The sequence below is a fragment of the Asterias rubens genome, chromosome 1 (genome assembly GCF_902459465.1).
Source record: "Asterias rubens chromosome 1, eAstRub1.3, whole genome shotgun sequence".
In the NCBI taxonomy this organism is placed as follows: Eukaryota; Metazoa; Echinodermata; class Asteroidea; order Forcipulatida; family Asteriidae; genus Asterias; species Asterias rubens.
The window spans coordinates 21606765-21618921 of NC_047062.1; the positions used below are offsets into that span (position 1 = coordinate 21606765).

The following is a 12157-nucleotide window of genomic DNA, read 5'->3' on the forward strand; positions in this document are numbered from 1 at the left end:
AACTCACAAAAAGCTATGATGTACACCATTTATCGACAGGCGTTATCCGGTATTGCCGTCTAATACACATAATACAAAATTATCGCGTTGAATCTTTGGGCACAACGTTTTCAGGCTCGTAATAATTGGGAACTTTGCGATTCAAAAAGAAAGTTCCAAAATGCCAAGATTAAGTTTGTCCTTTTGTCAAAATTATGGATCTTTGCAAAACACAGGTTTCAAGGCTCTCGTAAAAAATGCATGGGAGCCAGAGCCCCGTTTCGAAAATACCAAGGGTTTTTTTCTTTTAACAAAAGATCTTTGCAAAACGCAGGTTTTCAGGCTCATAAAAATAACTGTGGGAGCTTGGTAATTCCAGTACCCGTTTCGAAAAAACAAGGTATTTCCTTTTGTTAAAACTAAAGATCTTTGCAAAACGCAGGCTTCGGGCTCGTAAAATAACTGGGAGCTTGGTAATTCAAGAACAATGTAAACCGTTTCGAAAATACCAAGGTTTTCCTTTTGTTAAAACTAAAGTCTTTTCAGTCTCAGAAAAGGCATCCGGAAGCTTTGTATTCCAGACCAGTAATCTACATTTAAAATACCCAGGCTCATCAATTTTGGATTTAAACTCAACGTCTAGTATCTCTTGCTGCTGATGTCATGATTTATTTTGTTAGTTTGGTAAGGCAACAACAACAATGTTATCATAAAAAAAAACAATTAAAGGCAGTGGACAGTATTGGTAATTACTCAAAATAATTGTGAGCATAAAAACATGGTAACAAGCAATGGAGAGCTGTCGAGTATAAAACATTGTGAGAAACGGCTCCCTCTGAAGTGACGTAGTTTTCGAGAAAGATGTTATTTCCACAAGTTTGATTTTGAGACCTCGGAATTAGATTATGAGGCCCCGAAATCAGGCATCTGAAAGCACACACCTTTCTTCCATTATTCGACTACCAATTGAGTTCAAATTTTCACATTTTGTGCATATGTTGAGATACCATAGTGAGAAGACTGGTCTTTGACAATTACCAAAGGTTTCCAGTGTCTTTAACACAAAACTCTATCCTTTAGAGCATCCACTTATTTCTTGACAAGATTGTTACACACTTTGATTAAAACATATCCTGCAGCAGACAAAACCTTCACCCCTTCACAATCTGATATCAATATTAGATTCTCAATGCGATACGCGCTAATCATTACACAAAATGTGACGTCTCTTTTGAATTTCTTTCTTCAGTGTATGTAACTTTCTCTTCATTTGAACATGGGTGTGTACATTTCTCTGCGACTTGCTGAGAGAAATGATTTTGTTGGGTAACTGGCATACAACATATAAACCTACACGATGTTAAGCGTAAAGTCTGATTCTCAAAAATATGTTTTAATATCAACAAGTCAAAAAACATGCTTCGTATTTGATAGGGCCAGGGCACCAAGGTATTTTCTCCTTGGTAAAGGGTACCCTATGAGGAAATTGTAAATTTCTTCTTAAGCATTTCAAGGACACCAAGGCAATGACCTGAGGACAGGGAGGCAATTGCCTTCATTGCCTCTGTGAATTATCAGGCCTGCACTTTTGTGAATACTGGCAATAAAGAAGACCTCATTATTATAATTCAAATGTTGTGACACCTAAATTCCTCTGTTGAAATCAACTCTCCTCAGGCAAGCGCTTATTAATCCAGTCTTTAAGCATGTACAGTTCTGGAGCACTCAGCTCATGGTATAGTTTGGGGAAGGTGTGACAGTCACACTCTACATTCAAGTCCGATAGCTGCTTAATGGTTTCATTTGTCCAGTCACTCAATACAAGTTGGTCCCTCAGGCCTTGACAGGCAAACAGTGGAGGTGACGATGGCTTCGATTTTAGGGCCTGTTGGGGGGGGGACAAACAAAATTAATAACTTTAACACAAAAGGCATATCTCAATTATTCATTTCAATTTGATTAAACTTTATATTCGATTAAAGTTTTTCTTTGTTCAACCAAAATTACAAAGTAGCTCCAATACATGTTTTAAACTTCAGAGTTTATCAGAATAGACCGATCCAGTAGGCTCCGCCCACGACGCACGTGTGAGCAAGAACATGTGGGGCTCTCCATTGCCTTTCTGCACAACTCTGCCGCGCGCGCCAATATACGCGCACGCATGTCGGACCTTATTTGTCGGAACTTCGTTGCATTGTGGTTGGTCAATTAGCAATGGGGCAGAGCTTAGTGGATGGGTCTATTGAATTGAATTTAATTTAATGGTTTATTCGTCAAGTATATAAAAATACATGAAATTTATAATCCCTTTGTACAGCAACACAAAATTATTAAAATGAAAGCTTTCTCTAACTGAAAAGTCTGTTATGTAAACTGTTCAGAGGAGGAAAAATTAATCAAACAAAAAGTCTTCAACAAAATATCATTATTGTGTTAACTGGTGACCAATGCAAATGATAAATACCACAGAAAGTGCTCTTAAATTTATGCAAGTGTCATATGACTTACATTGTATACAACTGAGTTGTCATTGAGGAAGCTCGATAGAGCAAACACTCCGGCGACATCCTGGTGGAACCGATAAGCTAAATGCATTGCCATTCCTCCACCCATTGAAAATCCTCCTGAATGAGTGAAAACAATGCACATTTATTTCTTAGCCTCTGTAAATAATAACATTGAAAATAATACAGAAATATCTCATCAGATTTTCAACCAAAAATCCTCCCTCCTCAAAAGAGCATATTGATTTTTACTGATTAATACAATAACTTTCAATTTGGTTGAGTATTGTAGTATTCTTTTCTTAGTGCTTGTTCCAAAAATAGCTTGAATGTTAAACTGTGTAACGATTCTAGTCTTGAAACAAATACTCTACAAGCCTTGCAGTCTTGTCGAATAATATAAAAATAATATAATAATTTGAGCCCTGGTTATTGAAAACCAATATTCCCCCCAAAGTGCGGGAGAACCCAATTAGGATTTAGTGTGTCTGGGCACGTATTCGGCCAATTTTCAAAGGTTTTTTCTTTCAAACTGTAACTTACCCAGAACAATCCTCTGCTTGTCGATTCCGCCATCCACCTCGTTCTGGATGATTGCTCCAAGCTGCTCACAAACAGGATCAGTGGTTTTAAGAAGCTCAGGAACATTGGGTGATATCCTTGTTCTGTCATACCACACTGAGCTCAGCGCACCTCCAGAGGGTGTGTAAGGTCTGGAAAGCAAAAAGCAGTTGTTGTAAAAAGTTGCAGATATTCATTTACCACCCTTAACCCTTCAAAACCCAACTGCATTTTTTGTTTGATTCTGTTGAACTGGACACGATAATCAGTAAATTTAATCAGTGCAGTGCATATGCCAAAGGAGCCTTGAAAGGAGCATTGTTGGCTAATAAGAAGATACACAAAAGATTCAAATAGAGTTGTGCATCTATGTTAATTGAACTAACAGTTGAAATGGAACTTGTGACTTCCTTTTAACAAAATTGTCCACAAAATACAATTCAGCAGCATTACAAACTTTAAGTTTACATGGGTCTATCTAAAATATGAAAAATAAAAAATAAAAGAAATGTTGCATAATTATTTTATAAAACAAAATCTGCCCACAATTTTGTTTCTCCCCTTAGATTTCCAACCCTCAAATAAAACAAAGCCTACAATAAGCTTGAGGTATTCCTAAGCTAGGATTTTGTAGTCCCCCAAGTCTTTTTTTATGGGATAATTGAGGCATTTCCTTTACTGTCATAGGAATAAAAAAAACACATGTAACTGTGTTTTTTCTCCTAAGATGGCTGAGGCATTTCCTTCGAAAAAAAAACAGGTATAGTGACTATGTTTTTCCGTATAGGATAGTTCTTGGATGTTTTTCCCTTTAAAGGCAGTGAACACTATAGGTAATTACTCAAAACAATTATTAGCATATCACCTTACTTGGTAACGAGTAATGGGGAGAGGTTGATGGTATAAAACATTGTGAGAAACAGCTCCCTCTGAAGTGACGTAGTTTTCGAAAAAGAAGTAATTTTCCACGAATTTGATTTCAAGACCTCAAGTTTAGAATTTGAGGTCTCGAAATCAAGCATCAGAAAGCACACAACTTTGTGTGACAAGGTGTTTTTTCTTTCATAGGTTTGTTATTTTATGCATATGTTGAGATACACCAAGTGAGAAGACTGGTCTTTGACAATTACCAATAGTGTCCACTGTCTTTAAATAATAAGTCAGACATTTTCTTCAAGGTGTGATGTAAGTTCTACGGAAGTCAGTGTACAAAACAAGTACACAGGACCTGCGGCCATCAATGTACCATCCAAAAGGATGTTAAACTACACATTTTGATAATCAAGGTCAACACAGGTAGATTTGATCAAAACGGTCACAAAGCTGAGCCAATGTGAGAAATAAGGCATTAATTTTAGAAGTGTTGGAAGCTACAGGCCTAGGTGTGATGTACTGCAAAGCATACAGGCCTGAATTGCTGTGGGTGGTGTGTGTTATATCAAGGCCTGCATTCTCATTCTCTTTTGTTACTGTTCTATTATACCTCACACCTTGTAGGAGCTGTTGGGAAGATCACTTTGATGTGAGGGAACTGGAAATCATCTTGAACCAGAGACCGGATCCATTCTAGAACACCGTCTGCTGTATCACCTAAAGGGGTCAAAGGTCAAATCAAATAAAAATTGTGAACCGTGGAGGAAGGAAATTTGTGAACTGAGTAAAAACTCCCTCTCGGACTGCAAATTGTCTCGGTCTCGGAGGGCTGGTCTCAGTCTCGGAAGGGCTGGTCTCGTTCTCAGTACACTGCACAATACTTCAGAACATGGATTCATTCAATTAGCTTTACCATCTAAACAGATCTAGCATGACCCAAGGATGGAAGTACAACACATACTAAGAAATGGCAAAGTAACACTAATATAGTAATAACAGTAAAATCTAACCATGGAATCTGGATGGAAATTCCATTCTCTCTCTCAGACCTGAACTTGAAGGTAGCTCTTTTCATGAAATATTGTTAGAATAGATTCTTTGTATTTATTCAAAGACAAATTGCTCCCTCTGAAAAGTGTTAATCTATAGATGCGCTGCTGTCACTGCCTTCCTGTAAGGATTTTTTTAGGGGAAAATTTCCTCATCCCGCCGCCACTTTTTAATTCGATTAAAATAATAACTAATTAGAAGTAAACTGCGCCAATAAAGTATCTAAACACTTACACTTGGTCAGATTTATCGGAACCTGAAATAGTATACAAAAATTTAATTGTTCGTTTCTATTCACCGTTAATTTCTGCACGTTGTGACACATCTTGTGTTGCGCTACGATGTTGTTTGGTGGATTTATGGACACTTGGGTGGCTTAAGGTCGAATTTCAAAAGTTGCAAAAGCCCCTATTCACCCCAATTCCAAAAGGGAACTCACATAAGCATCACACTCAGACAAAATCAAGACAAAAGACACAAACTTGTTTCGTTTACATGACCATGAAATTAATTGCCGTATCTTTAACTCTAAAACTGCTGTTATCCTGTCCTCCATCATTGTCCTGAACGGCAAGGGGTCGTCTTCTCATACTCTCAATGAGACCTCTGATCTGTCCCTGGTCAATCCCCTGCCATTTCCTGATCAGGATGCGTCGCAAACCCCTCGAGAGTGGTGTCAGGCTTTAGAGACTTGTTCACTTTCTTCTTCTGCTGCAGAAGTCACCCCCAGACGGCCACTCCTTGGCAGGTCGTCCACATTTCCCTGAGCTTGGTAGCGATTCCACCATTTACTGACCGTCGCTGGTGACGTTTTTACCTGATGAGCTGCAGCTCACATCGACGTACCGGCTTCTATCAAACCAACGATCCTTCCTCTTTCCTGTTTGGTCGTTTGAGCCATCTTTCCTGTTATCTTGAAACACCTTTCCCTGTCTTACCATTGTTGTATGCCTCCCATCTTTGACCCCTTTGCTTGGTTACTGACAATTATTGGTGAGTATATTCATCGCAACCGATTTATCCAAAACGCGACCAAAAAAACATCATTATTTTATAAAAGGCGAGCAAAAAAAAACCGCAGATCTTACTCGTCACAATACAACGATTTAACTTGAATAGGGGCTTTTGCAACTTTTGAAATTCGCCCTTAAGCCACTCAAGTGCCCGTAAATCCACCAAACAACATTGTAGCGCAACACAAGATGTGTCAAAATGTGCAGAAATTAACGGTGACTCGAAATGAACAATTATTTTTTGGCATACTGTTTCAGGTTCCGATATATCTGACCATTTGTAAGTGTTTAGATACTTTATTGGCGCAGTTTATATACATGTATCTAATTTACCTTGCAATCATCAATGAGATATCAAAAGATAGTGGGGGGATACGGAAACGTATCCCTTTTTTTATATGCTGAGCAAGTTACTGTGCTTACTAGCACTAAACTTACTAAATGCCATAAATAGAGAAGGGACCCGTCCCTGCCTGAAATTGACCCTTGCCACTGCCCTGTATCATGGAGGTAGAATCCCATGCCTGTATGTACACAAAAATATCATCTGGGTGGACACATCACATGGCAGGTGACGGTGCAGCACTGCAGGTACTACCTGAGGTAGACATAATGGTTAGGAATGGGGAAAAGTTTGACAACTAGAGTAAACCATGAACAAATACTGAATGTATTTACCTGATCCATGAAGAAAAATTACACTTGCAGTGTGTCTTTTCAGCGGGGCTAGAATGGTAGTTTTTAAGCTTGCCACCTTCCCAGTCGCCATTGTTGAACCTCTGTGAACTTGCGCGTCCTGGACTAGAGAGGGCGGTATACCACATCAGCGGTGTTCCAATCTGGGAGCAAAAACAAGTCTGATGGCTGGGCCCCCATGCACCAGCCTTTGTTAGCTTTCCATCAAATGAAAATTTTGGACTTCTCAAGTTTCCGAATTTATGTTGGATTTTGAAGAAAACACAAGGACTACCCGTGACTACACGTAACGCTGAGTAAAAATTGAAATGACCCGATTGTACGTTCCATGGCTTTAGAAAGATTTTATATGAAAGCCTAATAATAAATATTAAAAAAAAACATATTCGTAAAAAGGTTTTACATCCATTTAAATGTTTACATTTTACATAATTAATCAAAACACTAGTGCAGGGTGGGTGAACAGATAAAACGATTGAATGAATGAATGCTACAACAAGACGTTTTATCAAAAATATAATTGGCCTTAGTAAACAAATAAGTTAATACGTAACAGTTAGCCTCTTTAATAAAGAATAGTTATTATTCCTTGCTTGCCACACTAAAATAGGAATGTCAAGTCTACAAAAAAACGGACATAGTTGGAGAGTCACTGTTCGCCTACCCTACCCGAGTGTACCCATTTTTGTTTGCATAATGACACTCACCCTGCCCACCCACGCACTGGGAGAATACCTGGCTGACTCGTCTACTTCTACCTCCATGGACTCCTGCAAACCTCTTCCTGACTACCCACCCCCCCCCCCCCCCCGCCAATTCCCGAAAACCATCCCCATACCCCCACCTTACCAGCTGCACAAGAAAACAAACCACTATGATGATTTAGTAAACGTGTTTTTATTCTGTTCATAATGGCCAGCATATTTTGCCAACCAATATTAATTCCTATAATACCATTATGGCAATTATCGTCCTGCGATTGATCGTTTAAAATACCTGTGGTCAATAGGGGACAACAAACCCGTAATACCTCATGCTCACCTACAGGCCTACCACCCCAAGTGGAGTGAAAATGCGGCTAACCGTGCAGACTTCCGATAACAATACGTGGTGGTCCACCACCACAAACATTTTGCTAAAATGTTGTTTTGTAATTTAGTACGACTGTTGGTGAAAATAAAGGTAGGCCACCAGCCTATACTTGATGGGCCATATGGAAAACCAATTTATTTTATTATGGAGTAACCGATGAGCCTGACCCAAGTACAAGTCGCGGTTTCGAAAAGGCCCATCTTGCCACCACGACTTTGCTGAATTGATGAAAATCAAAACTTGTAAATCAAAACCACCCCCAACTCATTCAGAGATGGTCATTACATGGTGTTACCGCAAACCTTTCCACATCGTATTTCCACCATGCAAAGTTTCAAAATCCTACTCAAAACTTTTATTTGGGGTCCCTAACCCTTAATGAGTTCGACGTTCGAACGGTTAGAGCACGCGTCCAATATTGGTGATAATTGTCAAAGACCATTATCTGCTATTAGTGTGACCCATCATTACATGAAATAACTACAGCTTGGGCAAGTTTAAAACCAATCGGTCAGCCCCTTAACCGTGCCTTTATGCCCCGCCCCCATGGAATTATCTGGTTACGTCACTGCATGACCGCCTTTGAAGGATTCTAATTATTCGCAACGAAGCGAATGGAACCATGATCATTAACGCTCTCTTACTAACCCATTTTTAGAATGAGTGACAACTATTGGTATCTTACAACTACACCATGTTCTGTTTACATCCACATTCCCGGTTGTCACGTCAGTGTGTATCTCCCTCTCCCACCAATCGAGGTGAAGGTTTTTACTTCTGATTAAACCCACTTCCACTTTCACTTTCGGAAAGAGGAAGTCCTGTTTGAATGTTTGTCTCCTTGCAAACAACACTCAACAACCAAACAAGAAAAGAAATTACTCAATTACTGAGATGATTCACGTGTATTGTATCTATTCCATTGCTCATCACTTTAAGTTGTTCGCAGGACTTCCCTTTTACAATAAAAATGTTAAACTTATACCTGTTTGTATGTGTTGTGTTGTCATTTTTGCCTTCGAGGTTCGAAACGTTAGGCCGATAACTATTCTTCCAGCGAGAACGTCATCAACAACACTCAATATGACTGTCTTGATATGAAGCTGACGTGTGTTTGTTTAAAATTTTAAACCTCATAAAACAAACACAGGTGTTACTGAAATTTTATCACAATGGTTTTACACTAGTTTGGGCCTGTTTTTCGGAGATATAAAGTATGGTCAAAGTCACAGTGCAAAGCAACCTTTTACTAAACGGTGAGTTAGTTCATTCCAACAGTCACTGACTTCTTGACAACCACAAAATGCTACGAATCGTGAAAATCAACCAACACGGGCACAACCTTGCGTGGGCGATCCGTCTATACATAACTTCTCATTTTCAGTCAGTCCGTCAAATTATTATTTTATTATTTTTATTATGGGAATAACAAATTGCTTCCGGAAAATCGACGCCGCAAAAACTAAAATAAATGGAGAAACAAATAAACGCATCAATCAGACGTCTAAGACTATTAATTAAGACAGCTTAAACAAAATGTGTTTTAGTTATAAACTTATTGTTTTTCCCACAACTGTCGCACACTGTTCCGGTTTGGGCCTGTAAAGATGTCGTAGTGACGTATTGTTTGTATTGACCCAACCTTCCTCAAGTTGGTTATCAACAAGTTATGTAGTCTAGAATTCATCTTGGAATTCTCGGATGAGGCGTGTGTGTTTTAAGAAAGGAGTGGGTGCAGATCGGCCTGAAATAACAGTGGTGGGCTTTCTGTTGAAGGCTAACAACAACAAGACACGTCAGAATAGAAAAGTAGAAAACACCGGTGCAATATTTTGTTCGATTTGTCGGCAAAATGCAAATACTTGAAAAAAATGAAAATTCTTTCTAAATGTATCTATAATAATATCAAAACAAAATTATTGATTTGAATTAATATTATTTTCTCATTTCAGAAAAGAAAGGCGGTTGTGTTCATTAACATTAATCGTGAAATAATCCAGAAGTCTGTCCAGACCTTCCACGATGTACCACCCACAACTGTCACCCCAGTCTTCAGCCCAACCCTTCCCAAAACCAACATTTGAAGAGAAGAGAAAAGGACCCCTTCTTGGAACTATTGTTGCACTCATAAAAATAAAGCACCAAGGCACATTGCCATGGCCAGTCTTCATGATTTCGCCAGACGGTTTGGACACAGGCCAAAATCTTACTTATTATCCAAACTTCCAAGGGTTTCTCGGGAAGTCGATCTCCCGACCCACTCCCCACGTAGCTGGTGGCCGTGTCAGGTGCGCCAAAACACGGGTGAGTCATCCTCGGGGATATACCTCAAAGACCGTCAACAACACCGGGGTCCCGGAAGTCAACTCGACCGCACACTCTTGTCTGTTTACCTCTTGGGATAATCGCACACAGAAACCACAACAATGCTGATTTTGGCTTCCTGATGACAAATTCCAAACTCGGCAAGAATACCCTGCTTGGTGAATAATAATCCCACATAAGGTTCATAATTTATGACTGGCTAGGTGAAACTTTTGATTTACTGTCTGTGGGTAAACGTATATATGAACCGGAAATGTCATGGGCGAATTTTGTCTGACTTTTACTTTTATTGGGGATGCATTTATCTTTCATCAACGCTGATTAATGGGCAGTTGTTCTAGTTTGGTATAAATTAATGGCATCCGATTGTGCTGTGGGCGTATTTGGGTTAATGCACCGAGTCCAGACCCGGCCAGTACTTTGGTGGACGTGAAGGTGACCGCTGTGGGAGGGGGAGGAGGGCACGCGCCCACCCTACTGAAGTTGATGTCCACACCCCCGTGCCAATTTAAAATCTGCAACCTTGAGATTAAAAATGACAAGAATGAAATGTACTTTTGTTTAGTACAACTCAATAATGAAAAATGTTGTTTGCTTCTACGCAGACAATGTATTTGTTTTTACCTGCACGTCAGGTTATCTTACAATAAGGCATAACAAGAGCTGATGAAAAAGTGTCTCGTTTATTAGATTAAATAAAACACAATTTTTGAAATGAACAAAAAAGTGGGGTTCCTCTTGCGCCTATTATTAATTAACTCAGTTCACTGCTTGGGTGAGAGATGTTTAAGAGAGGGTGTGAAAGCTGGCGGAATAGATAGTGGACATCGCAACTCTTCTGATACCAATGTGTCGTATACTTTACACTCATACCCCAACCAAGATCCCATTCTTGAATGAATTAAAGCCCATCTATTGGCTAGACTAGTATCTTGACCAAAAAAAGTTATTCCTCTTTACTCTGTCAACACATTTTTGGTGATGTGACCCACAACGAACATTCCAATGATACTTGCTAACTATGTTGACAGTTTCATAATAAATTACGGATGATGTTCTCTCATTGCGAAATGTGTGAAGTTTCAAAGAAAAAACTCACTTTGTTATAAATAATGCGGATTCTTCCTCACGGCTCTCACATTTTTGTATAGCGCCCTCTACCCAATGTTTTCAAACGGGACAGTTCGTGTGCTCCATTATCTTCTCGTCTGTTTTGAGTTTTTTTTAAACATCCCTAAGGCCTACCAACATTCACACCAAGTGTATTCCAATTAGCTTGATACCGATAATAACGTTGTCGGCCTAGAGGGAGTTCATTGCCTTTAGTCCATCTGAACAGAGGTGCTACAAAACTAATTAAAGATTGATATTTTCTTTTTACAAAACAGATGAAAAAGTAAAAGTAAAAAGAATTAACAAAATAACAACCGTAAAAGCTGGAACTGAAAAAAAGGAACCGAGAAACATAACAATTGTTGATATTTTTACTGGACTGACGATTTTGTGATTGGAGAGGCAACAAGAGTGCCTGTTTCTTATTTACGTCACAGACACTGCATCCGCCATGTCGACAAAAACTGTGTCTGTAATTGGTCAGTGTTGTTTGACATTGGACAACGAAGAAGAAATGCCATTTTTACCAAATCAACTTTAACCGAAATAAATATTTCAGATAAATCTATAAGTCAGTTATATTAAGCACGAATCCACAGTAATCCACAGTTCTTCATTTTGGCCTTTTTGGCCCGGGAATACCTGGATATCACCAGCTATCAAGTTCCGGCAATAAGCCGGATAGATAAGATAAGGATATACTGTACTCAAATTTGATCGGATTATCGGCAAGGCAGATTAGAACCTAAAACGTCTGTCATGCTAGACGCTCTATCTGACCATAGAGCATGATCTGACCATAGGTCAAACTGACCCTCAGCTATTGGGGTAGGGTGATCTTGTGAAATCATCGTTTTATTGATTGATATTTTGTCAGCTTAGAGGTACGTCTCCTAAGAGCATGCCACGGGCTGTTTCGTCTCGTTAACACTTTGATCAGCGAGAGTACGG

At 39.2% G+C, this 12157-nt stretch overlaps 1 protein-coding gene across 1 annotated transcript; it reads right to left on the reverse strand.

The window, feature by feature from the left end:
* Window positions 1-981: 981 nt before the first annotated feature.
* On the reverse strand, window positions 982-6818 carry LOC117295627 (lysophospholipase-like protein 1). Its single transcript, XM_033778335.1, has 5 exons — window positions 6659-6818; window positions 4535-4634; window positions 3027-3196; window positions 2488-2603; window positions 982-1864 (listed from the first exon to the last, which is right to left on the reverse strand). The coding sequence occupies exons 1-5, from the start codon at window positions 6747-6749 to the stop codon at window positions 1643-1645; spliced, it is 699 nt and encodes a 232-aa protein (XP_033634226.1). The 5' UTR covers window positions 6750-6818; the 3' UTR covers window positions 982-1642.
* Window positions 6819-12157: the final 5339 nt, after the last annotated feature.

Excerpts from the sequence above, each read along its gene's own strand:
- LOC117295627 (XM_033778335.1), bottom strand. The coding sequence starts at position 6,749 with ATGGCGACTGGGAAGGTGGCAAGCTTAAAAACTACCATTCTAGCCCCG. Across the intron at positions 3,197-4,534 it reads TTCCCAACAGCTCCTACAAG|ACCTTACACACCCTCTGGAG; the intron begins GTGTGAGGTATA and ends TTTGCTTTCCAG. Across the intron at positions 1,865-2,487 it reads ACAACTCAGTTGTATACAAT|GCCCTAAAATCGAAGCCATC; the intron begins GTAAGTCATATG and ends CCCCCCCAACAG.